Source organism: Cnephaeus nilssonii (assembly GCF_951640355.1).
Source record: "Cnephaeus nilssonii genome assembly, chromosome: 15".
In the NCBI taxonomy this organism is placed as follows: Eukaryota; Metazoa; Chordata; class Mammalia; order Chiroptera; family Vespertilionidae; genus Cnephaeus; species Cnephaeus nilssonii.
This window is the reverse complement of record NC_137086.1, coordinates 40,831,103-40,859,048: the sequence shown is the minus strand read 5'-3', so window position 1 is coordinate 40,859,048 and position 27,946 is coordinate 40,831,103. Positions and strand designations below refer to the sequence as shown.

Genomic DNA, 27,946 nt, shown 5'->3' with positions numbered 1-27,946 from the left:
GACCATGGCATTCATGAAAGAGAAAAATAAAAGAATGAAAGGGCAGTTGAAGTACTGAGGAAGAAATCACTAAGAAATTGTTAAAAAAAAAAAAAGTAATAATAATATGAAGTGATATAAAAGAATAGCAAATAACGTTTCAAAACAGAAAACTGAAATGCATAAATATGTCACAATATATATTTATATACTGTATATGAAGCCCCTAGAACCGTAAGAAATGCAAAAAATTCACTGTGAATAACTCATTTTCAAATTGCCCCCCTTAAAAATCAAATTTCCTCTTGTGGGGCATGTGCCCCACGTTGGGAACCACTGTTCTAAAGTCTGTCTTCCACTTCCAGAGACATGAGCTCTAGATAGGGTGACCAGTTGTCCTGTTTGCCCTGAGACACAGAGTTTTTTTCCTGGGGTCCCAGGGTAATTGCTAAAGCACCCCTTTCACTCTCATGCAGCATGGTGGCCACGAGGAATCAGTGATGCAGGGAGAAAAGATCTAGGCCCAAGATTTAGGATCAAAGCCCTCTAGCTCCATTGGGAAATCCTGTTTGCTATGCTTTCAAAGTTTATCAGGCAGCTGACCCATTTCCCTCCAGCTCACAACTCCCACTGAGATGCTAAACATCATAACCTCTCACCTCGTGCCTCCTTCCTCTGTCCCTGAGTCTATTTTTGGACACTGCATGGACAGCCATCTTTTTACAAGTAAGTCAAAGAATGCCCCCTTTCTCCTCATCACCCTCAGTGTAAACACGCAAGTCCTCATTATGGCATACAATGGCCTTTGCAGTGTGTGTCTCAATCCTTCCCCCTCCGCAACCTCTCTGACCTCATCCCCTCTGCTTCTTTGAGTTCTTAGCTCTGCTGATCACACACTGCCCTCCTTGCTACTCCTCACACGTGCTCTGCCTCAGGGCCTTTGCACTGGCTAGCCCCTCTGCCGAACGTGCTCTTCCGCCAGAGATGTGCCTGACTACTCGTCTCTCCTCCTTAGTCCTTGCTCAAATGTCACTCTCTTCATAGGTCATTCTGACCATCCTTTTTAAAAATTGTAACGCCTCCCTCAAACTCTCACCGGTTTATTCCAAGTACCCAGAACAGTGTTCTGGCATATAACAGATGCTCAATAAATATCGATTGAACAAACAAATAAATGAAAGCCCCCAAATCCATTTTCTTGACCCCAAATCCACTCCCTCTGAGCCCCCCATACTCAACATTACCATCAAGACCACGTTGCCAGCCTTGACTTAGAGCTGCCCTTAGGAAGTTCCATGGCGTTCACCTGGGGGTTTCCTGGAGGAGGGTCACCCTGTCACCTTTGCAACGCAGGTTACTTTTCTAGAAAATGGTGAAAAGGAGAGAGTAACCTCCTCTCAAAGAAATGTGTGTCCAGTCCCAGTACGAAGGCCCCTGGGAGTTGATAGCGATCTGGGCGGGCTCCACACCCGCCTCCTGCAGGCCTGGGGACAGAGCCCTGGTAATGGGGACAGACAGCCTGGCCTGGCCGGTACCTGAGGCTTCGTGTCCTCTTCGTCCTTGTAGTAGTAGAGCTGCTGCGCCCTCAGCACGAAGTACCTCTGCTGCCAGTTTTTCACGATGGACCGCTGCTTCTTCAGCCAGCCCATTTTGATGGGCCTTTCCAGCGGGTTGGGGGTGGACGACGGGTGGAAGGCCGCCATCTGCTCGCCGGTCATCACGCTCCTGGACCGAGCTATGGAGAGGAACAGACAGGCAGACTGGCTGAGGGACATGAAGCGGTGTGCAGAGAGTGGGTGGAGAGGCGAGAGAGGAACCCCCGAGGGGGTGGAGAGGCGGCTGGGGCCCCAGCCAGGTCCTGCTCAGGGGTCCAGATCTGTATCAGAGAAAATCCCCCGTGACCCAGAGAGCTGCCTGCTCCCGCCCAGGCCAAGGCCGGCCGTCAGGAGCCCGAGGAGGAGGAGGGGAGAGCCCGGGGCCCAGTGCGCACGCAGTCCGGCAGCCGGCCTCGGCCCCCTCATTCTGCAAAGCGAAAGATCGGCTGGAGACTTCTGAAGAGGAAGTGGCCGCAGCGTCTGACAAAAGGTGCTTCCTTTTTCCTGCGTGGGAGTCGGTATCTGACAAGAGAGAGGAGAAAAGAATGCCTCGCTCTGAGGGTTCAGGGTGAGTCCCACGCAGCTGCAGAGGCACCGGAAGCTGCCGGGCATTCTTCACCGAGGGGGAGCTGCTGTGTTTCGCTCTGGTCTCACTATCAAATAGGGCCCTTCCCCAACCGACCCCTCAAACCCCGGGCCCTGTCCACATAGCCCGCATGCAAGAAGCTGGCACCTCCTGAGTTTTCCTGATGAGTGGCACTGAGTGCCATTCTGTCCCCTGCTCACTGAGAGCGTTCGCAGCCTTTTCTGCTGGCCCAAAGGCCTCCCATAGCTGCGTTCTTGCTACCTTTTCAGTCTCGCTGTCCCTCCCGTGTGGCTGATAGCACACAAGTGTTCCAAAGGAAGATGGATCTGCCAGCAGAACACAGACGCAGAACTTGAATCCAAGCCCTCGAATCCACCGTATTGTGGTATTGTGTTGTTGGCTTTTGTTTTTACATAAGAGCTCTGCCTGCCATTGGAACAGAACCAGATGTCCACACCTTTTCTCCACGGTAACTCCATCCAGAACAACTCTCTCCTTTTCTTTCCTCCATAGGGAGGGGAGGAATCACCCTGCCTGTGGCCCTGTTTCAACATGTCCTCTGAGCCTCACCTACCTCCTTTCCCAGACAGTTTAACAGTGCCCTTGAAACCACCTTGGAGCTCCTCATCTCCTTGACCTTGAACTGTGTTCCACACTTGCCAGTCCCCAGTGTCCCCGTTCCTCCCCCGGCTGGAGGAAGTCTCCGTCTTACCAGGTTTTTATTCAGCTTTTGTGGGTTCCCAGAACAGCCACGACTGAACTAAGCCAACTCCACTCCCCCGTAGTTGCCTCCCACCTGGTTAGAGACCAGTGCTTCCTTTCCTGGCACTTTCACCCTGAGTGCATTCTGCAGCTTCTCTATGCCTCAGTTTCCTCTCTGGTTAAGATAGGATAATAATAGTCCCTACTCTATGGAGTTGTCATAGAGAGTAAACAAGCTTTGTCATAGAGAGTAAACAAGCTTACATATATAAACCACTTAGCACAGTCCCTGGTTCAAGGTAGCATATGTTACTCATTTTTATCAACAGGTGACTTTACTTCCTACTTCAAGGATGGAGATCAGCTTTGAGAGCTCCCTAAACTTACCCCTTCATTTCAAAAAGTCGCTCCATTGTCCAGCTTTCTCTCTTCCTTCATTCCTATCCCTAATGCACTGAATTGACAACTTTTCCCATTGCTTTTGATTCCTTTCTCTCTATCTCATTCTAGGCCTGTGGTTTTCGAGCTTTATTTATGTTCATGGCATACTTTCAAATACCAAAGTTGTGTGTGTCATTAGAGAATCTTTCTCCCACTGACTCCAGTTGTATCCAGAGTTATCATCCTATTCACATGTCGCCTTTCAATCCTGTATTGCTGTCTGCTGAGGACTCTGCCCTAACTGGGCTCCTTTGACCCTCACAAGGGGTCTGTGTTCTTGTCACATACCAGCTGGCAGTCACCCCTTACCTCCCACCAGGAACCAGAGAGGTCATACTATGTTGTACACAAGCAACAAGACATACTTGATTCAACAACCTCCTTCTGGATAGACGTCATCAGATGAGTGCATATACTCAACTGTAGTAAGAAGTAATTTGACATTTTGATGACAATTTAGCAGCATGGCTTTGCATCTGTGAGTCCTGGAACCCCAGTTAAAATTCTTCTCAGATTCTCGCTCCTTAGTTAGCTGCTTGCTATCTTCCAGATCTTACATCTGTAACCCACAGAACAGGCATGGGGCTGGTCCCTACGCTAAGGCTGTGTAAAACATCTGAAGGAACCATAGGAGGGTTTCAGCAGGAGTACAGTGGGGAGGAGGGACCTGGAAGAACTGCATACAGCTCTGTGGCTCTCCAGCTCTGAGACTGTAACTTGCAAAGACTCATATCTGACCTTGAAAGACAGTAAATAGTAGAGACAAAAGTGGTTCACACACACACACACACACACACACACACACACACACACAAATGGGGAAGACTGAGGCATTGTGGCAGATGCTGTGTGATTCTCTTCACCTTAATAGCCTCTGTGTGGCCTAACCCAGTGTGACTTTTGTCACTATGCAGCTGAAGCAACATTAGACTTGGGAGGGAGGGTGAGGGAGGCCCCCTCCTAGCAGGGGCATAATTTGGAGTCTTCACTTGGCTTCTGGATGATCATGTCACCATGAGGAGCCAGCACAAGAGAGGAGGAAAACAAACAGGTACCACCTGGTGATTATGAGGACTCAAGCTTCATGGGCTACTCCCAGAGGCCCACAGAAATCGTTGGAACCACTACAGGAGACAGGAGAACCTAAAGGTCTCCAACAGCATCGAAGAAGTGGGTTGGGGGCACAGGAGCCAAAAAAACACTGCAGGTTGAAGAGAATGAACTCCGCACAGAAGAACTCAGCTGCTGGGATATTATTCTATGGTTAGTTCTGAGAAATTGTTTATGCTCTGTTGTGGCAAACACAACAACCACAAAAACAAACAAACAAAACCCCAAGAAGCGTCTGTGCATTGCAGAATGGCCTGGCAAAGGCAGGAGTAGGTATGGGAATCTGATTTCTTAGACCCAGCCAGGAGGGGTGTAGATCCCTTGTGACAAGTAGATAGCCACCTGTCTGCCTGCATATTGCCAAGGCCTTGACTAACCATCTTTTATATTCCAGATACAAGGCTGTTCACCCATACCTCCACCGTGTTTCTTGAGTGCCTATGGCAGTCTCCAGCGTGGGCGGTGTGACTGTGGTCATGGGTCATGTGTTACAAGTTAGAGTGTGGATGGCTCAGTGCAAACCTCCGCCCTGCTGAAATTAGGCCCAAACATGGGGGAGATGCGGGGAGGGGGGGGGGGGCGGTGCGGTGTGTGGGGGGGACTCCAATGACTAAGTAGGGAAACTTTCTGTCCTGTGTCAGGGTCATCTCCCACCTCAGCCCTCGGCGTTGCTCATCAGCCAGGCATATCATGAGATGATTTACATATCAAGGACGAAAGCCTGCTGGGCCTTGAGTTTCACTTAGTTTTGACTAACCTTTCCTATTAGTTCCTTTGAACAGTCTCTCTTTGTGGGTGCGACTTGTTCCCGGATAAAGTAAACAAAGAAATCTGTTACTATTTATGGAGCTGTTTGTCGTAATGAAAATAATAACTGTGATAAGCTTCGCTTGCGAGCCAGTCCTTGCACACTGTGTGCATGCTCCCAGCCCTTCAGGAAGGGTTTCTTCCAGGCTGTGGGCTAGAGAGGGGGCTGCAGGCAGGCCAGGGAGGCAAGGCGGAAGGCACTTGCTAAGCGTTTACAGAACACTCTGTACAAGGGGGAAATGAGGGCCTCGTGAAGTCAGCAACTCACCCCTACTGGAGTAGAGAGAGAAAGAACAGCCCCTCGCACTGTGCTTTCAATACAGTAGCCACTTGCCATGAGTGCCTATGTACATGAAAATGAAGTAAGAAACTAAATTCAGTTCCTCAGTCACACCAGCCACATTTCAAGTGCTCAGTAGCCCCCTCTGGCTCCTGGCTAGAGAGGTGGACAACATAGACAGCATGTCCATCATCACAGAAAGGCCTATCGGTCAGCACTTCCCAGAATCTCAGTGTCATCATTACTAAATAGGCCACAAAGGTTGGGCAGCATTTCATCAAATAGAGACATCAAGCTGGAGGGCCCAGAGAAAAAGTGGCTTCAGGTGGCAGAGAAGTTCAATCTTAATCTAAGAGGTAATAGGGAGCCATTTTGTGTACCTTAGCAAGGGACGCCCGTGATAAAATATAGACAAGTTATGTAACTATACTGCATGTGCTGGATTTTAGTGTGTGGATGAGTGAATGCACCAGGAAGGAAGGGAGAGGAATAGAAGTGCAAATTCCCAGGAATGTTGTTTCTGCAAAAATTGGCTGTTTTTTGCCTGAAGTTGCGACAAGAGAAAATTAAAGAAGGAAGTATAGATGGCGAGGTCATCTTGGGAAGCGTTACCACTTCCTTTCTTTATATTCCCATCTCTTGACTTCTAATCCCCCAAAATAATCAATCACAAAATCTTCTAGGGTCTACTTTTGAGATATTTCTTCTTTCTGCTCTCAATTTTGCCTCAGTTTAGATTCTATTTTAGTAGGCTCCGAAATTGTAGGTGAGATGGAACAGTTCATCCAAAGCTGGAAGAACTACTAAAGGTGTTTCCTCAGTATGTTTGTATGAGCAGTACATTAGTCTAGGAACCATATATATATATATATATATATATATATATATATATATATATATGGCTAATATGCAAATAGACCAGAACAACCAAACAACTGAACAACCAGTGTTGCTATGACGTGCACTGACCATCAGGGGACACACGTGGAACATGGCAGGCATCGGCAGCAGGGGGCAGAGTGCGGAACAAGGCAGGCATCGAGTGTGGCAGGATGATGGAGCAGGTGAGGAGGGCACTGGTCACTGTCATTGGGGCGAGCCTCTGGTGGTTACTGAAAATTCTTTGCTCCCGCATGCTGCAGTCCCGCCTGGTGCTCACACCTGCTGCCAGTGCCAGCCCCACTCACACCCACTGCTGGTGCCTGGCGCAGGTCTGGATCTCTCGGCGCCATCAGCGGGTGCAAGTGGCGGCTTCCGGCCTCAATCACCCCTGAGGGCTTCTCCACCTCCCCCCTGCTCCTGAGGGGTGATTGATGCAGCAGCAGCCGCTGGCACCTGCTGACGGCGCCAATCACTTCGCACTGTCAGCAGGTGTGAGCGGGGCCGGTGCCATGGCAGCAGTGGAAGTGGGGCTGCCAGCAGACAGGGGACCAGGGGCTGCAGCAGGAGAGGTCATGTAGGGGCACGAAGGATGGGCCGAGACCCACCCCTGTGCCCACCGCAGCCTTGCAGCCCACAGTTCCTTTCAAGGTGCACGAATTTGTGCACTGGGCCACTAGTGTTTAAATAAATTTGAAAAAGGAGTAGAATTTATATGGCATCTCCCCAGAAACCCTCTCCTGAACTGCAGACCCATCTATCCAACTGCCTGCAGGAAACTTTGTGGGAATCTGAAGGTCACCATGTTGATAGTTGAACTTACCACCTCCCCCCTCCTCACCTCCTACCATTTCCCTACCCCTCACCAACAAATACACCCAAACCTGCTTTCCCTCCACTTGTCTCTATGATGTGCTGTGAGTGACCTCTTCCAACCAACCAACCAAACCAGAAAGCTACCCCATTCCTACAGACATCAAAATCAAAAACTCTTTTTTTCTGATCCAGCCTTCCCCACTACCGTGGCCTGGCTTTTTTGGCCCTCTGTCCTCTCCTTGGATTTCTACAATAGTTCTCTGACCTGTCTCCTCCTACCAGACCCACCTCTAGTCCATTGATGACATCATTTATGACATGGTCCTACTAAAACACAAATATGGCCATGTTATTCTCTGGCCTAAAGCCTCTGATGACCCTCCAACATCTTTTTCCTAAAAGATGGAGGCTGAACTCCCTACCATGGGGCTCAGAGTCCTTTGTGGTTTTCCTACTGCATTCCCTGCTCTTCCTGCATACCATCCCACACTTCATCCATGACAAAATGCTATTCCCCTTGCTGGAATATTCTCCCCATCCATGCCCATCCACCACTAATTTTACCTCTTGGAAAGCTCTTATTCATCTTTTAAGATTTAGTTCAGGCCACACCTCCTATGAGAAGCCTTCTCAGCCCAGCCAGACTCAGTTACTTCTTGGGCTCCGTTCCTTCTTAACTGGGTCGTATGCCCATCAAAGCACTTACCTACCTGCCTGATCATTTTTCTTAATGTCTTCCCCCTCCACTATAAGAAATAGGGACTCTGCCTTGATGCTTTGGCCTTGCTCATCCTTGTATCCCCAGCACCTAACACAGTTCCTGACGAAGAGAAGGCAGAGTGAAATAGGGCACAGGCTTTTACATACACAACCTTGGGTGAGTCATGTTCTATCTCTGGGGAGTTTGCTTCCTTCTCTGTGAAATTGCGATAATAATACCTACCTTGAGAGGTGGCTAATCTATAAGTATTAATAATGATGAGTGGACAGGCTCCACCCAATGTCTACTTCTTAAAACATAGCTGTTATAAATGGAAGCTATTATTATTAGCACTATTCTGAATAGTACTAGAGGCCCGGTGCACAACATTCATGCACGGGTAGGGTCCCTAGGCCTGGCCTGCGATCAGGGCTGATCGGGGCCTTCTGGCTGCTGGCTGGGGCATTCCTTCGTTCTGCACCACCCCCTGGTGGTCAGTGCACATCATAGCGAACGATCAAATTCTAGGTCTCCTGGTGGAACTTCCAAGGGGATACTTTGCATATTAGCCTTTTATATATATATTATAGATGGACTCAATTTTATGCTAAATGAGAGAAAAGAAAGAAGAAATGAAAGAGGGAAGGGATGAAGAAGGGAGAGAGAGAGAGAAAAGGCAAAAGAGAAGACTAGCGGGACATTGTAAAATATTCAAGTTGCAAATCCAGAGACCTGAATTAGGATGGTGGCAGTAGGAAAGGAAAGAATAAGAGAGATAGTTGTGAGGCAGACCATCAGACCTCAGCAACTGTCTGAACAGGGAAGATTGGGAGGCCAAGAATTTGTGACATTGCAGTTTGAGTGGCTCAGATAAGGTAGCCTTCTCTATCCACTCATGTGATGCACATTGGCTAAGCACTTGGCACGGACATAAGATCAACCAGACACAACCCTGCCCCCGTGTAGCTCATAGACATAGGAGACCTGCTCATGGAAGCAGGGAAGGAAGCCAGAGAACAAGGTGGGTATGAACAGGTAGGGAGCCTGGTTCTGGCCATGTTGAAATGTGAGGGTGGACTGAGGGCTTTAGACTTCCCAGAGTTCTGGGTTTGATAGGTAAAGCCTGTGAATTAAGAAAGAGGTTAGGGAGAAAAAGAGGTGCAAGCGAAAGCCAGGAGATTTGAGTGACATGAAAATCTCAGATCTGACTGCCGCTGCCACTTTGGCTTTGTCGGACGCAACTGCTCCATGGAGTGTCGCTGCAACCGCCACAGCGAGTGTGCTGCTGGGAGGGATCAGAGCTGGGAGCAGGCAGCCTGGCCCAGGCAGGACCGACATTGTGGTTTTGAACTCTGTGGTCATGGGGTCAAGGTCAGCATGACAGACTGTTTCTGAGCCCCGTCAGTTTCAGGCCCCGGGCAGTGATGCTGAACAACCCAGAAATGAGCCTCTTGTGGGGGAATCACTCGGGCTGGTGAGGAGACAGACTCCACTGTAGATAGGCACGACTTGAATGTTGCAAATGCCAGAAAATGCATCTTGCAGTAGCTTAAGCAAAAAAGAAATAGTATTGGTTCTAAAAAAAAAAGAAAGAAAGAAAGAAAGAAAGAAAGAAAGAAAGAAAGAAAGAAAGAAAGAAAGAAAGAAAATCTCAGATCTGAAAAGTAACACAATAGATGTTCCTAAACCAAAAGAAAGGATGAGCATAGAGGACTTGAGCATTGAGGGAAGCATTTTTTTAAAAAATATATGTTTTTATTTATTTTAGAGAGTGAGGAAGGGAGAGGGAGAGAGATAAACATCAATGAGAGAGAAACATCAACACTGACCTGCTGCCTTCTGCATGTATCACACTGGGGATCCAGCCCACAACCCAGGCATGTGCTCTGACCAGAAATCAAACCTGTGACTCTTGGTGCATGGGTCGAAACTCAACAAGTGAGCCACACCAGCCAGGCGAGGGAAGCATTTTTAACTTGAGATTATGAAGATAAACTCAGATACAAGACAGAAAAGATGTGTGGGCACACTATACAGAGAGAAAATAATGTTCAAATAAAAGATATATAGCACAGGTTCCCTTTAACAAAGAAACTCATCTTTCTTATCCCTAATCAATCAGAAACATTTACTGAGCACTTCTTATGCACAGGGAGAGCATGGTTTAAAAAATAAAGGAAACCATCTAAATTAGTGAACTCGAGACTTGTGGGGTTTCAAACATGTACTCTGCATCTGGCACATAAAAATGCAGTCTGCCACTCCCTGTTGCCATGGCTGCCTCAACTGCAGCCCATTTCATGATGTCATACTTGCCTTGAGTAAAAAAGTGGGATTAGCAATCAATTCATGGATTACAAAGTGTTAAGGAGAGGTAAGCATCTAGTTTATCTGGTAAAATCAGAACGAGAAAAGAGTACCACTGATGAAAGTGTAGAATGGAAGCTCAACCATCAGGAAGTAGGTTCCCAGTGGCCGGGGTTTTTATATATTTTTCTTCACCAATGTAACCACACCTCCTAGAAGCGCATCTGGCCAATTGAAGGTACCCAATACATATTTGCTGAGTGAATCAGATGAACATTTTAGAATGAAATGTGAGCCACTATCGGGCATTTTGTATTGGCAACAAATATTGGCCAGTTTACCTACTTGTGGGATTTCTAGACAATTGCCCCCTCAGTAGAAGATGTCATTCCTGATGTAATAACAATCCACATCAATAGTGATATGTTTAATACAAACACTTTATCAATCTAGTTTCATTTAATGCTCACTCGAATGCTTTATGGTAAGGACTGTATTGTCATCCCCATGTTACTGACGAGCAACTGAAGCTCAGAGAAGTGAGATGGTCTGCCCCAGTTACACGGCTAGAAATCGGAGTTCAAAGCCCAGTATCCACGCAGCCCCTGGAGAAGCATGTATTCTAGTGGTGGGGAGAGGCATTGGCATTGAGAATCAGTGTGTAACAAGTCACAGGGCTAGACAGTAGAGTGAAGTGAAGGAGAGATGGCACCCCTCTTCATCTGGGAAGGGAACAAAGCCACTCTTTCTCACCCATCACGCGAGGCACCTGCCTCGGCCTCCACCCATTTTGCATTAATATTATGCGTAAACGAATTTGTGTTATTTTTTTCTATCCAATGTGTGCTCTGCAAGGCTCAGCTGGCCTTGGAACAAAAAGTGACAAGGCGATGGCACTGAAACCTCAAGCGCATCGAGAGGCTGTGCTGACGCCCCAACAGGAAATAGACATATTAGGCGTCCTGCTGCCTTACCAGCCCTCTGCCCAGGCTCATTTGAAGAGATGTAAGGATCTGACCAAAGCCCAATGTGGTCCAGGCGTGGGAGGGAGGAACATGGAACTAACCTGAGGGGGGCCCAGCGCTCACAGCCAGCTCACAGCCCACGCCCCACCCCAGCTGAGAAGGGAGCTGCTGGGGGACGTGTGAAGTAGCAGACACGACATCACTGCCTCCCTGATAAACAGGGATTCCTACACCATTGCCTACATCCTGCATGCACGCACGCACACACACACACACACACACACACACACACACACACACATGCACACAATCCCCACATGCTCCATCCCCCATACACCACACACATGCAGACACTCAGTCTGTCCAATTATCACACAGGGAAGATGGCCCACATAGGAGAAAATTAGGTCTTCTAACTTCAGAAACTCCAGTCTTGCTTTCTCGATCCCTTTTTTCCCCCTCTCCAAAGCCAACTGCCCTCCAGGATAAATCAACACACACACACACACACACACACACACACACACACACACACACACACACCATTCAGGGAGGGTGGGGAACTTTTAACATCTTTGCACTTTCAAAACCTGGCATGTAGAGTTCAGTATGAATTTATCTTGCAATTACTCTCCTAGACTTTTTTAATTCTAAGTTTCATTTTTAACTTTGGTATAGGGAAAACCCTGCCCCAAGTCAAAGGCAACAAGCTGTGACTGAGGATAGCAAAAGGGGCTTGCCCTAAGCGTGCACCTGCAATTCAATCACACAGGGTTTTCAGCACAATCACAGGGGAGACGAATTTACATACCCTCGTTAAAAAAAAATATCTAAAAGTTGTTTCCTGGCTGCCTGCTAGCATTTACACTGTAAATTTTACAGGAATTGAGCAGGTTTAATTTCCCCATGTTCTATCGCTTGTAGAAATGTCCTTCATTGTTTCACAAGCGAGCATTTCAACCCAAAAGAGCAAATTCTGGTTTGGAAAGGGACTTAGCATACATGGCTATGTCTTTTGCAGGAAGAAGCAAAAATGTGGCATCGGTAGCAATAGGAAGGGAGAGGGGGAGAGAGAGAGAGAGAGAGAGAGAGAGAGAGAGAGAGAGAGAGAGAGAGAGAGGTGTAAAAGAGAAGGTGGGGGTGGACACAAGGAGGAAGGGAGAGAGAGAGAATTTCTGTTTCTTCTTAGGCTTGCCAAGTCTTTTGCACTCTGGCAAATTCGCTTGACTGGATGGATGTCTTTCAGGGCCACCCCTCTGGTGTGCTTGTGTGTTTCGCAGGAATTTCCAGTGCAGTTGCTTCTTGTGGGTGTATGGCTCTAGCAGTTGCAACACTTCACAGCCCCCCTCTGCCTATTTTTGCATAACAGGAAGCCGAGTATAATAACAAGAAGCTTACAGAATTGTGACTGCTTCCTCCTAAGCACTGCCCGGGCTGCCTAGTCCTCAGCACAAGGAGAAGTGGAGATTTGGCAATTGTTGTAGACGATATGGCTGTTTAACTGTGTATCAAGCTAACAGCCTTCCCAGACAGCCACGTAAGGAAGGCCTTGGCGTCACGCAAGACTATGGGACGTTGTGCTCTGCAGCAACATGGTGTGCTAAAGCAAGAGGGCCTTAGAGGTACTGACCTTTTCATTGTCAAAGCCAGTCATTTGTTCTAGGTCAGAGGTTTTGCTCAGTCACTAATATTGTACATAAAGTATTTGTATTTTGTAGAGTCAAATGAATTCCGTGGCCCCAGCAGCCACAGCAGCAATTCAGCCCTGGCAGTGCTCAAGGACTAGTACCGATGATCAAGCACTCGGCCTTGACTGTGTCACTCTTGGGGCCTTCACTGGTTTTCAGAAATAGTGATCTTTAACCTTGTAATTCTACTAAGAATGTGAACCAGGAACAATTCTTGCAGTGGGATGGGCCTGGCATGCAAGTCATAATATGATTCTCTTATTCTACAACCTGATAAAAATATTCTGTTAAATATTAACACAATTAGATTATGGATAGAGAATATGATACCAATAAATTATTAATTAGTTTTGGTAAGTGTGATCAGGCAATGCTGCTGTGATATCACTGTAATTAGGCAGTTATTAATAATAGGAAAGGAGCAAAAGGAAGGTCAGACATTCTAAGCATGTCATTTGGGGAGCTTCACCAGGAAGCTGTGATTTCATACTCCCCAGGGAACCACCAGCCCGTTCTCTGCAGGTTACTGGGGGAAGGGGCGGGACAAAGGGGAAGATGGGCATATGCACAGTGAGTCGAGATGACATAGGTAAGATACTTGCCTATCAGTCAAGCCTGGGGAACCATGGATTGGCTAGAGTAGGCAAGGCCATTGCAAACCCATGAAAATTTGCTACTACAAAATCCCTCAAAGGAGCTCTCTTGTGACTCTTGGCTCTTGGCTCTCTGGTTCCTTTGGTTTTGCTCCTGCTTCCTGCATTTGCCCATGTTTCCTCCATAGCCATGTGACCCTTCAGACCCCATATGCAATGGACTGATGGACTGCAGCAGGAAACACACACTAAACTAGCCTGATGCCGGATTGGATTATGCCCTAACATAGTACAGAGACTCTGGACACTGACTTTGATTTTAGCTCTACTGAAAGCAAAATGGGGATTCTATGGTGGGCCTGAGGGAAATGGGACCTTGGAAACTCAGGGGGTTGATTCCACAGAAATAAAGCTTCCTAAGATATCTCATCTTCCCGTGCGAATCTCAGAAAAATTCCTTTTCTTGGGATATTGCAAAGAGCCCACTCCCACTAGCAACCAGTGGAGACCTGGAGGTCTCTCCACCAATAACTATTCAAAAATTAAATTTTCATATTTTTAAAGATGTATACTTAAGCATAAGGAATAAAAACATAGTGCCTGGAATTTGCTTAAAAACATCTCAGCAAAGAAACAAAATAAAAGGAAAAGAAAGGGATAGAGAAAGCAAATGTGACAAAATCGTGATAATTATTGAATTTCAGTAATAGATATACATGGAGGTTCAGTATACTTATTCTCTGTGTTGTGGTTTGAAATATGTATATAATAAAAACACTCTTTTTCAAGATGCTATTAGGCTTTTTTTTCACACATCAGCTATCACCCTGAACTTCAACTTGCTCGTTTTCCCAGGCCTGCATTTCCAGACCTGTTAGTGACTTCTCTGAGCACAGCAGAATGATACTATGCAGATGCTGTACCACACACGTACACATTCCCTCCAGAACAGACCCTGCCCGTCCATTTCCCCTGCACTGTCATTTTATCAGTTAATGAAGGGGAAGAACCGAGGGACTCCTGATGTTTCCAGTTATGGATAGTATTTCCTGTAAAGCCAACTTTTCTTCAGTTAGTGATGTTGATGGTGTGTGTGTGTGTGTGTGTGTGTGTGTGTGTGTGTGTGTGTGTGTAAGAGGAGTGGACAACCCCACTTTGAAAAAGAGCGCTTGCAGGGAAGGCTTTGTCTCACATGACAATTCCTTTTGACTGGGAGTAATGTCTGGGACATCTGGGGCCTAGTACAGGCACAATAGAAGAATGGAGTGACTGGTTATCAGTGTTTGCAGTGGCAAAAGTTGGAGGAACTGATAGCCCACAGTCTATCAATGTAACAGGATTATCGACACTTGATAGCTCCCCTGGCCCTGTGGTAGAGGGGTAGGCAGTATGGTGCAGTGAAAGGTGTATCTGATTAGGCATCAAGAGACCCAGGTTCAAGTTCTAGCTCAGACATAAGCCAGATGTGCAATTCTCTGGGTCTTTTTGAACCTTCATTTCCTCACTTGTAAAATAACAGGATAGAAATAAACCATCTTGAATGCATATTCAACTCTAAATTTTTTGATTGACCTACAAAACATCTCTCAGCCAACTGCTTTGTGCAGTAATCCTACTGTAGATGCAATGCATCAAACTTAATTTGCCAACTGATGCAGGACTCCATTTCTACACCAAAAACATATGCCTCTAGAGATGAATTCCTTTAATTGATTAAGAAAAGTTGATTTTGCAAAATACATACTCTGGATGATTTTGATTAAACAAGATGGTTTGATAAGTTTCTGGTTAGAGTGTTTGTGAATTTTAATATTAGGTTAAAGAAGATCCCCTTTGCAGTCCCCTTAAAAATGCAGGGTGGGAAGTAGGAAGACAAAAGTCACTGTAACTATTACTCAAGGACTGACAGCTCAATAGGCTGTGTGGCCTATTTATTCTGGGGTCCTTAACTCCCAATTATCACAGAGCCACCACCTTCTGGATAGATCTCTCCAACTCTAAACCAGACTTTACATATCCCTTTTAATCAAGGAAGTCTTCTAAGAATTTAGTTAAAGCAATAATATATGTATATTTACAAGTGTATTCACTGCAGTAAAAAATGTATACAACTAAATGTTCAATAACACAGATTCGGTTGAATGAACTATGCTATATCTATAAAGTAAAATACTATGTAGCCTTAAAGTAAATGCTTTATTGGCTTCCAGGACATGGGAACACATTGAATTTATGAGTAAAGTTAAAAATTGCTTCTTCCAAAACAGTATATATATATGGTAAGTACATTTTGTTAAAAAAAAACACAACATGTTCTACACACATATTGTGACATAGGAAAAGCGTAGATACACATGAGGTGTAGCACAGAAAAACAAAATGGCAAGATTCATGTAAGAATGGTTATTTTCCAGAGATGTTGGATTATGGCTAATTTTTCTGTCTTCTATTTGCTGTCATTTTTCATTCTTTTAAAAAAGTTATTTGTAAATGCTCTATGTCAGTTTTCTCTTCAATGACCTGAAGGCTGAGTTTCCCAATCTACACATTTTAAGACTTAAAGTGGGTCAAGAAAGATGAAATCACTGAGAGGAATCTGTCCCAATGTTAGGGAGGATTTACAGAATCTAAACCAAAGCAAATTCCAAACATTTTGAAATTGAGCATTTCGAGAGCTAGCTCTGTCACCTTGGGCAAATCATCCTTCTGTGCCCGATGGGACATTGCACCAGCAAGAGACAATATATGTGTCCTTTATGACATCTAAAGTAGGTATAGATTTGCTTATTATTCTTGTTGTCGTTAACAAGGTTTATACATATATAAAATGAGGTTGTTGATGAAGATGCTTGCTAAGATCCTTCTGAGCCCCGCAATTTTAATGTTCTTTACATACTCACAGTTTCTACCAGTACCATAATGTATGCAACAGATGAAAGGGCAGCGGATGAGGGGTTCACTATTTGGGAAAGAATATAAAGGAAAAAGCACTCTGGGAAGGAAAGGACCAGTACAGCTTGGAGCTATCAGCCAAGACACCCCAGAAACCATAGAGTTCTTTGGGGCTAAGAAGAAAGGGCTGTGGGAATGCCGAGGGAGCATGAAGGGGGTTACTCTAGGAGCGCTCAGGAAGGAAGAACCACTTGGAATTCCATGCGGTTTGACCTCATGGTGTAACAGTTCCATTTCCAAATTTCCATTGCAATAACCAAAGCATTGCTTTCGTGATAATAAAAGAAAAATGGGAAATGAAAGTAAAAGTAAGGAAGCATGCTATCTGTGTGCTATCTGTTGGGAGGATTTCTGTAAGATGTCGGATGGTGGGTATTGACCTGACAGAAAAGCTAACCAACCCACAATTCAGCATATATAGGGAACAGCTACCCCAGAATGGGGGCTCGAATGTTCCAGAAAGAACCTGCACCAACATCCAGAAAAGAGCATCACTGATGGAGGCGGGGGACAGATGCTCACAGAACAGAGGCCTGGCTGGGGCATGTGGCCAGCGTACCCCAGGTGCCCAGAGTCCCGCCAGAGAAATCAATGGTGGCCCTGTCTTGCTGGCTCCTAAACTGAGGCACTGCACTGATGAGGGTAGGAAATAGGAGAAAAAGAAGCTCCCTGAACAGAGGAGGAGCTACTCTCTCTAAACTGGACGCTTCTTAACACATTACCCGTAAGCTTACCATGCCACCCAGCCATTCCACGACTAGGAATCTATCCATGGGAAGTGAGGCGGACGTCCACAAAACTTCCATGCAAATGTCCCCAGCAGCAGTACTCATAATGGTCAAACTGGAAACAGTCCAGGCTCCATCAGCTGGTGGATGGTATACACAACGCGGGATAGCCAGGCTGTGCAGCACCACCCCAAAATAAAAAGGAATGAAGTACTGACACATGCTACACATGGTGAACCTCAAAAACGTTATGCTAAGAGAATGAAGCTGAATGCAAAAAGACAACGTATTATGAGTCCATGTATAAAAAATACCCACCGATGGCAATCCTCAATGGACGGAAAGCAGATGAGTGGTTGCCTGGGGTTGAGGGTCAGAGCAAGGACTGACTGGAAATGGCAGGAGGCAACCATCTGGGGTGGTAAAGGTGTTTTAAAGCTGCACTGGACTGCCCTGGGATGGTGTTTCTCATAGTTAGAGCCAGCCTGCAGACCAAATGGTCTCAGGCCCAATCCCTGGTAAGGGCACACACCTAGATTACAGATTTGATTCCTGGTCCCAGTAGGGGTGCATGCAGAAGGTAGCCAATTGATAGGTCTCTCTCTCTCTCTCTCTCTCTCTCTCTCTCTCTCTCTCTCTCTCTCTCTCCCCCCCAACCCCTACCTCCCTCCCTTCCACTATCTCTAAAAACCAATGGAAAAAATATCCTTGGGTGAGGATTAACAATAAAGACACTGCATTGTACTGATGCTGTATGTTATAAATTTACTAAAAATCATTGAATTGTACACATAAAACAAAATAATTTATGGCATTTAAATTGTACCACAATAAAGCAATAATAAGAAAGGTCAAGAACTATATCTATTTAGCTGCCACACACACAAAGGATCCCACAGTGGAAGCAGTGAGGAGCTGAACAGCCTGCATAGAAAAGTAAGGAATAATTCCTAAGTCATTTTATAAAGCCCATCTTAAATAGACCATACACCACATGAAATTTGAGATTTGCCCCTGTTTTGTCACTCGTGTATCCCAAGTGTCTAGAATACTCCTGAGATGCAAGGATAGTCTAATATTAGGAAAACCATTAAGTGATTTATTAATCAATAGGTAAAAGAATTAAAAAGCCATATGCTTTGAAAAGATTGTGAACTTACATTTGATAAAGTTCAACACTGATTTGTATCAGAAAACTAATTATCAAGAATACTTCCTTAGTTGGTAAAGAATGTGTCTCTAACCAGCAGGAGGGAATTGAGAGAGTACTCTACGTCCCTGAAAATTCAACTATGGAAAATTAGAAGAATCACAAGTTCTTAGGAATCAGCTCAAGTGTTTGGTATTTTGCAGTGCAAGGAAAATGATGTACAGGTGCGACACTTCAAAGAAATAAAAAATGACACAGCAAAAAATTTCTGACATTTCTACCATGTCATATAATTGAGAATTGTGGAATGTGTAAAAATTTCCATCCCTGAGACATTTTGCAATGCTGTTGAAAGTTTTGATGGTTTGACAAAAGAAATCACTCTAAAATTTAGGAAACATAAATAGAAGAAAATCAACACCAATGTCGTGCTTAGAACCGCTGACTTGTGGGAAATAATTGATAATTTACTTTGTCATAAAAGTATGTTGTTTGCTGGGGTTTCTGTTCATTTCAGCCAACATTTTGCAGTACGTGGGTGAGGCTTTGCAGAAGGCAGAACTTCCTCTGTGATTCTGCCGCTGACATCCTGCCTCCTCTTCTAAGCTGTCAAACATTATCAGCTGTCTGGGGGGGGGTGGGGGGGGCGGGGATGGCTTGGGAGGTTCCCTTTTATCACCCAAGGTTCTCACAAAAATGTTAGGATTTAGTCTGCGTGCATCTGTGAGCAACCAAAGTGTCTCTGTCTGACTTGGGCTTTCTTGGTCAGACACAGGTCTGGCCCTAATATGCCTGACGGTTCTCGCAGCCTCTACACCAACTCTCTTGTTGCCCATGGAAGAACTAGAAGAACGCCATTCTCCTTTCTTTTTTCTTTACCCACGTGTTTCCTTTCAGCCGACTGTCACTTGAAGGATGAACTAAACATTGAAGTCCTGGATGCAGAAGCTGAAGAAGCAGGAAGCTCAGACAGACAAACAGGAAGTGGGAGAAGGGAACCACGAACCAGTGACTTTGTGACTGAGACTGTGACACCCAGGATTCACTCCCATTTTCGAGAACCTCTGACCTGGCACATCTTATAGCATAAGAGACCTTTTCCCGGTTAAAACTAATTGCAGTGTTTGGGTGGGTTGTTGTTTTTTAAGGGGATAATTTCACTAAACTCCAAATGTGCACTAAATAGAGGTTCATCCAATAAAATAATTGATATGTCTTATAACAAACTGTCGTGGGCACATTTAGGAAAGAATTCATAATATTTTAACTTCAAATTTTTAAAAATGGAAGAAAGGATTTACTTAGTGTGCTCAGGGATGAATCCTTTTTTCTCCTTCAACGCCACCCTTGCCCTCTCCCCTCTTTCCTAGCATTGTTTTATTGTCCCGACTATTATATGGCTGACTTCAAACCAACTAAGAGAAGTGGAAGGAGGCCGAACCCAGACTTAAGAGCAGCCCCTGAAAACATCTCTTCCTTTTAATACATGGGAAGGTGTTTCAAAATACAAATAGAAAAACATAGCCAATTAATTGCCTTGAACATTAAGTTCCGTTGATATGTAGCTCGTGTTTTGCTGTACGAATGTATTTTTGAGGAGATGGGCTTCCAGAATGCCTTTCCTACTTGCATAAGTTTGCGAAAGAGGATTGAGAGTGTTCAGCTATAAAAGTAGCACTGACTATTCCAGTCTTCCAGTACTTTCCCCTGCACGATAAAAAAAAAAATTCTTTGGAAAATGTGACTTTTGTGATCTTTGGGAGGAGGCCTGGGAAGGGAGGGCTGAGGTTCACAGTGACACAGGAAATCTATGTTTGTGATGCTGAAGTGTGTGGGTGTGTTCACATGGGCAGAGCTGCAGAGGAAAAACGAAAGAACATGTTTGCAAACCATGGCAGAGGCTGAATGAGAGGATCAAAAAGAGTCTTTAACACTTAAGAAACATATTTGATATCTGCACACTATCCTGGGTTGGGATTCTGGAAAACAGCCCTTGACATCAAAAGTGCAGTCTATAAAAGAAAAATGTGACTTTGGACTTCATCAAAATAACAAGTTTTTGCTCTGTGAAAGGCACTAAGAGAATGCAAAGTAAGCCACAGGCTGGGAGAAAATATTTTCAATCACTTATGTGGCCAAGGGAATTGTATCCAGAACATCTAAAGCATTCTCAAAGCTCAACAATAAGAAAACAAACCGATTTTAAAGACAGGCAAAATATTTGAATAGATACTTCACTGAGTGAAAAGATGTTCAATGTCATTAGTCAGCAGGAAGACAATAAGTAAAACCACAATGAGACACCACTGCAAGCATTTTAGGATAACTAAAATAAAAATTAAAGGCAAAGCAACAATCTCAAGGACTGGTAAGGATGAGAAGCAGCTGGAACTGTCATACATGGCTGGTGGGAGCACAAAATAGTACAGCTGCTTTGGAAAACAATTTGGCAGTTTCTTACAACGTTAAACATATGACCCAGCCGTCCCACTGCTCAAAATTTACCCATGAGAAATGAGACTTTATGTTCACACCTGTGAGCACATATTTATAGCAGCTTATTCATAATTTCCAACAATTAGAATCAACCCCATCATCTTTCAACTGATGAATGTCTACATCCATGCAATGGAACTCTAGGGACCAATAAAAAGGACAAAAATGTGTGTATATAAGCAATAACATGGATAAATCTCAAATGCATTCTGCTGAGTAAAATAAATCAGACTCCAAAGGCTACATACTGTATGAGTTCGTTTATATGACATTTTGGAAAAAGCAAAACGAGAGGGATGAAGAACCGATGAGTGGTTACCCAGGACTGCAGCTGGTGAAGGGAGGTTAACAAAAAAAAAGAGATGAAACTGTTCAGTATCTTGATTGTGATGGTTATCACACGACTCTGCGCATTTGTCAAACTCATAACTGCAGACCAAAATGAACACATTTTACTTGATGTCCATTTCAAAACAATTTTTTTCATCTGCTCACATTTGTTACACAGAATCACCTGCTATTCTCACCCTGTCCCGATCTTCAGAAGTTTCCATACTAATGCAAGTTCTGAATGGAAAACAAGTGATATCTACCACTTCACAGTGACTTGAGTGAGGTGTATGGCCTCAAAAAACATGGAACTGTGGGAAGACCAACATACCAAGCTAAATCTCCCCAAGTTGTAAGAGAACAGGATAACAGAGTTGATAATCTGTGCTCCTACATTTAGCTTGTCCCTTTCATGGATGTTAGGGAAGGTCAGGCCTGCCATCCCCAGCAACAAGCCCACATTCCTGTGAAAAAAGTCCAACCACGCTCCTCACACAGATTATTCACTGTGGTGTCCCAGACAAATAAGAGACTATAGCAAGCGGTGTTTCATTCCATACACACAATCTGTTAATTCCAGTGGTACTGGTTTTAGCATAAGGGATAGCACAATGTTGGCAAGTTAGTGGGTTTAAAGACCCTGCCAAGGAATTCTCTTGTGGAAAGTAATAGGAAGCCCACTGGGGTAGTGGTCAGGAGACCTGCTATCCAGTCTTGGTTGTGCTGCTAACTTCCTGTATTCACATAATTTCTCCATGCTTTATCATTGTCTTAGTCAACAAATTTTTGGCTGAAAGAAACAGATTCTGAGTCAAGCTGGTTTAATATAGATAAACTAGAGGCCTGATGCACAAAATTCATGTACTCAGGGTGGGAGGGAGGGGGAGTCCCTCAACCTGGCCTGTGCCCTCTCGCAGTCCAGGAGCCCTCGGGGAATGTCTGAATGATGGTTTAGGCCCACGGGGAGCAGGCCTAAGCCAGCAGTTGGACATCCTTAGTGCTGCGCCACCGCTGCTGCGCTCACCATCCGTGAGCCCGGCTTCTGGCTGAGTGGTGCTCCCCCTGTGGGAGCGCACTGACCACCAGAGGGCAGCTCCTGCATTGAGCACCTGCCCCCTGGTGGTCAGTGCATGTCATAGTCGACTGGTCATTCCACAGTTTGATCAATTTGCATATTAGCCTTTTATTATATAAGATAGATAGATAGATAGATAGATAGATAGATAGATAGATAGACAGACAGACAGACAGACAGACAGACAGATAGTTTTTATCCCCTAGGGTACATTTGGCAATGTCTGGAAATATTTTTAGTTGTCACAGTGAGAGGGCTGCTTCTAACATTAACTGGGTGGAATCCAGGGATGCTGCTAAACAACCTATGATGCACAGAGAAGCTCCAGACAACAAAGTATTGTCTGGCCCCAAATGGCAATAATGCTGAGGCTGAGAAACCCTGATATAAATATAGACACATACATATCTATAGATAGGTAGATAGATAGATAGTACATGTGCATGTGTGTACAATTATTTAAGTATAGCAAATTATTTCAAAAAATCTAAGAAATGTCGAGAAAAATAGCATGGCTTCAGAGGAGTAAAATTCAAGGTAGATTTCGCTAGTGATGAGCTCTTAACAGAGCTCAAGGGCCATCCTGTTAGTGCCCTACAACTTGCAGGGCTCAGTTCCAAACACCCATTCTCTGTGGACCTCAGACTGAGAGAAAACAAGATAGATGCATCTTGAGTCAGCTGCCCACCCTGCTCCAGTCAACACTGTCCAAAGTGTCAAGGTTACAAAGGCCACGCCTGTGGCCACCCATGGAGACTGGGAGCCCTCTGAGAGCAGGAGCTGGTGAAACAGCCCCAAGGAGCCCTGTTACGTTCATCCAAAAAAGTGACAACAGCGCCACCTATCTTCTAGAAGCCTACTGCTAAACAAACGGCCATGGGCCTCAGGTCATCTGGAAGGAGAAATAGCATTTCCTCCTTGAAAAGAAATTATTAATCTGTCTTTCCCCCACTTCTGATCTTGCAGAACAGTTTGCAATCTTTACACTATTACAGAACAAACAAAACCATAACTTATGTTCCACAATTTGCATGGCTGATTTCATGCACATTAATAAGTTTTTTCTTCTTTTTGGCAGGCCCAAGTTTTACCCACTTTGAGCTGAGAGGATGTGGAAGGTAATTTTTCTGCCTGTCTGTTATAAGAACCAAGTGAGATCATAGAACGTGCAGTAAATCACTGCCCAATACAATAAAGCAGAGCCTCAAATTCAATCATCTACTGTACACACACGGTCAAGTTATTTTGAAGCTGATGAAATGGTGGCATGAACCTGCTCAGCTTGCCAGTGGCTGCTCCAGAGGTCTGGCTGCCCCAACCAAACCACCCCAGCTCTGGCTGATGTGCTGCCATCTGGTGGCCATGGGCAGCTTCATTTACACATCAAGGAACAGGATGCAGGCCTGTGGCTGGCTAGGACCTGCATTTCAGAAACAAGAAGCAATTCTAGGAATTTCTCAGTTAGGTGTCAGCATCCTATTGGCCCCAGCCAGGAAGACTGGATCATAAAAAGACTGTGGACTAGGGAACCCATGGGATGTTTTCCCACTCAGCCACATGGAGGCTTCTCTCTTCTGATCACCTCACACTCGCCACTTTTCCCTTCTCCTTTTACCAGATCCTTCCATCTGGGTGTCTCTGTCTTACTCTCTTTGTCTTTCCTCATTTCCCCCTTTCCATGCTGCTCCTCACCACTTATCTCATCTACCCACTCATACCAACTGACCATATGACAACACTGATGTAGAATCTTAGTATTTGTATTTTTTTAAAATATATTTTATTGATTTTTCACAGAGAGGAAGAGAGAGGGATAGAGAGCCAGAAACATCGATGAGAGAGAAACATCGATCAGCTGCCTCTTGCACACCCCCTACTGGGGATGTGCCCGCAACCAAGGTACATGCCCTTGACCGGAATCGAACCCGGGACCCTTGAGTCCGCAGGCCAACGCTCTATCCACTGAGCCAAACCAGTCTCGGCAGTATTTGTATTTCTTGAGTAAAGCTGCCTTGCACCTGAGTTAGGAGCTCCCTGGATACTAAAGATGTTGAAGAAAAGAATTTGTTAAAGAGAAGATGTTAAAGAGAAGAATTTAGAGGGAGAGCAGGGCTGGTGAGCATGGCTCCCCCAGGCCCCTCTGTTTGAAGGGGAGTAATTCTTTGGCCACATTTGAGTTTCAGTCATCAAGAAGACTTTGATTATAGGAGCAAGAAGTGACCCTTGTGACCCTATTCAGAAATCTAAGACCTGTGACTTAGATCCCAACCTCTCTCCAGAATAGCTGTGTGCTCAGTCACCCACATGCTGTTCCAAATTAGCTTCAGAAATCAAAAGTCCTACTTCCTTCTCCACCAGAAAGTCAGAATTGCCTCTCTGGACCAAACCATTGTTCAATACTAATAAAGGTAGTAAAAAAGAACCTGCATAGGTCTTACTTTAACTTACTTCAATCTCTGGGATGGAGGAAAGTGAGCAGACCTTTTTGATCACCTACGATATGCCAGGTGCTGTTCTTGGTACAATGACCTAGAAGTGAAGGACACAGACAAAGTTCTACCTTCAAGGAGCTTACATTGTTATAAAGAAAAGAAAAGAAGATAATGGGACAAAGAGAGATTGGAGTAGTGGGGGCTGTATTAGATACTGTGGTCAGGAAAGACCTCTTAGAAGAGATAATATTTGAACTGAAACTGAATGGAGTAGAGGAAAGGCCATGGTAAGAATTTCAGAAGGGTCTTTTAGAAAGAGCAGCAGGCAGGTCTTGAGGTAGCCTTGAACACCAAGTGTTTAAGGAACTAGAAGGTGAGTGTAGCTGAAGGGCAGAGTGAAAGGAACAGAAGAGTGACAGATAGGTTTTAAGAGAGGGGCAGGGGGCAGAGACCATCAGTTTGAATTTCATTCCATGTCTTATGAAGGTTTTAAAAGAAGACATGACATAACTTGGTTTCTACTTTTAGAAGATAGTCTGGCCATAGTTCAGAGACAATAAGGTACAGGACAATGGTTGAGGCAGGCAAGAAGTTGTGGTGTTTACAGTATTAGAGATAATGGAAATTATTAAATAAGAGACATTAATCAGTAATGGGTCTAAAAGTTTTTTTCTGGTGGATGTGATGTAGGGTGGGAGAGAAAAAGATGAATGGAAGATGACTGTAGGTTTTTAGCCTAAGCAACTTGTCAAATGTTAATGCCTTTTATTAAGGTTAGGTAAACTGAGTGGGGAGAGCTGGGAAGAAAGATCATTCTGAATTTTGTGGTGGGCACCCTAGTTGGAGAAGCCTGTGAGACATCCAAGTAGAGACGTGAGCAGCCTTGAACCCAGTGGAGACGGTAATGTGTAAAAGTGCACATGGAATTTAAAACCGTGGGAAGGGATCAGATCACCCAGTGAGCAAGGGTGGATGAAGAGAAGAGGACAAGGGAACTGAGTCCTGGCACCAGAGCTGGCTTCAGACATGCAACCTGAGCAAGTCATCCTGGGCCCCACCCTTACACGGTCTCTTCCCTTGGCTTAATGGTCTGCTGTCACCATCCTGAAATTCTAAATAATTTTGAACAAGGAGCTTCATATTTTTATTTTGCACCAGGCCCCACAAAGGATGTAGCCAGTTTTGCCTGGGACACTTCAAAGTTAAGAGGTCTAGTGGAGGAGGAGACTCCTGCAAAGAGGACTCAGGAAGAGTGGCCGATGAGGGAAGGGGAAACCAGGGAGGGTGGTATCAAGGAAGCCTTGAAATTATTTCAAAGAGGAAATGGCTGCAGAGTAGTGGAATGAGAAGAGGACAGAGGATTCACCCCGGGCTTGCCAAGGCACAGATTCGTAGTGACTGTGGTGAGAACCTTCTTGATGGGTGGTGTGCACCAATGCTTAATTAGGTTGACTACAGAATGAGAATTGACAGGTTCACCACTGACATTTGAGACCCTGTGGCAAGAATCGAAATGGAGGCCCTATCCTGCATCCCACACCCCTTTCTCTTCCCACTTCCAGCTCCATTTCTCCTAGTAAGGGGCCTTATACACACGTCCATGGACGCATCAGCCCAGACATCCAAGCACTCTTCTGGGCCTCCCTGCAAGCAACCATCTTTGGGAAAATAATTGGAGGGACCCAGTGAAACATTTGTATGGGCCCTGGAAACAACACTGGCCTACAGGGAATGTCACAGACCCAAGTGGTCTAGAAGGCAAGCAGGATTCAGGCTACATGTGGGCACGTCCCCCTGGCCAGACACCTCACCCCGTGAGGAGGAATACAGCAGACGCTGGATCCTATACTATCTGGGTCTCTGGATGGGGGCCCTCCTTGCCCAGGGCTAAGGGTAGTACTGGAGATGAAGATGTGGGAAGGTGAAAGCACTTGGTGGCAGAAAAATGAGGGGGTTCTCATTCAGTTGACCGTATGTTTTCTTTATGAAATATAAAAGTGAGAGTGTTGGTGGGAGGAGGTGGTAAGGCCTTGAGGAGAGAAAAAAATAAGTATTGGGGAAAAGGAAAGTAAATTTACTAGATAGGCATAGTATGCTTGTCTGGCTCTGTTGAATGTCCACCTAATATGTTTGGTCACAAATTTAAGTGAGTCCAGGTGTCACGTTTATCTCATGTTCCCCAGCCATGCTCAGCTGCCCAGGTACAGGCACCGAGAAGGTGGACCATTGTTTAAACAGGCTTAGGGGTTTTTCCACGTGGTTAGACAGCAGGAGAGAGGGGCAGGAGATTTGAGGGTGTTTGTTCAGTATTTCTGCAATGCCAGAATTAGGAATCTACGCTAAAGGGGATGTAAGGGATGACTGGTAGTAAAAAAAGTCACACAACCATGGCAGCAGTAGCTCGTTGAGATCAGAGCATTGCTGAGTGGGTGAGCTGGGCTCATAGGGTGTGGCAGTCACAGCGTGGGAAGCCTGAAAGCAAGATTTTAGAGATGGTACAATTATAGAGATGACATGGTTTCCTTATGAGTATGAGTGGCTGAGCTGGTTGGAGGATGTATCATTGGAGATGGGGCCATTAAAGGAGAAATACTACCAATAATAAAACAACAATTGGTGGCCGGGCACTATGCTAAGTGACTTGTACACACATTACTTGGTTCTTATAACAACGTTATAAAGTGGCAGGACTACCCATTTTTTCAGATGAGAAAGCTGAGGCACAGAGAGATTAATTACTTTCCCAAATTCAAAGAGGTGATTAAAGGCTGAGCTGGAAATCAAATCCAGGTTTATCTGACTTCAAGGTTGGTGTTCTTAAGGACATCCCGTCCCCCTACACTCAGGTTTGGCCTCTTAGCTAAGTAGAGTTGGGGTGGGGTGGGAGGGGTGTATCTTCATTCAAGAAACACTTTTTATCTGGAACCTCACTTTTTATCTGTAAAGACACAAAGATGTCTAAATCATCACTCAGTCTCATTATTACACTGGGTGTTTCAGGCCACAGAAGGATGAGATATGGGATAACGTCGTGCTGGCCAGAGACTGGTTAAATCCAGGACTTTATGGAAACAAACCAAGTTGATCAGTAGTACTACAACTACTGTACATTGTCTGTGGGCGCTCTCTATTGGCCATTAATCAGAATAGCAATCTGGGATTGGAAATGTGTTTTTTGGTAGACTTGAATTAACAAATTAAAACTTGCCCCTTGTATATATTTAGAGGCTATAGCTCCCAGGAGGCAAACAAACAAACAAACAAACAAACAAACAAAAACTTAGTTACAGAACAAACCCTGTGTCAGCGTTTTACTATGTGTACCGGTTAATAAT

At 45.0% G+C, this 27,946-nt stretch overlaps 1 protein-coding gene across 4 annotated transcripts in view; it reads right to left on the bottom strand.

Moving 5' to 3' along the window:
- The window catches only part of ARHGAP25 (Rho GTPase activating protein 25), a 78,921-nt gene that overhangs the window by 38,911 nt on the left and 12,064 nt on the right, over positions 1-27,946 (bottom strand). For 2 of the 4 annotated variants that reach the window (XM_079792192.1, XM_079792190.1), the window contains exon 2: positions 1,515-1,714. In XM_079792192.1, the coding sequence (XP_079648318.1) occupies positions 1,515-1,714 (200 nt within the window). Of the gene's footprint in view, positions 1-1,223; positions 1,351-1,514; positions 1,715-1,969; positions 2,145-27,946 lie in introns of those variants that run through there. The other 2 variants (XM_079792191.1, XM_079792194.1) reach the window with 2 other exon arrangements.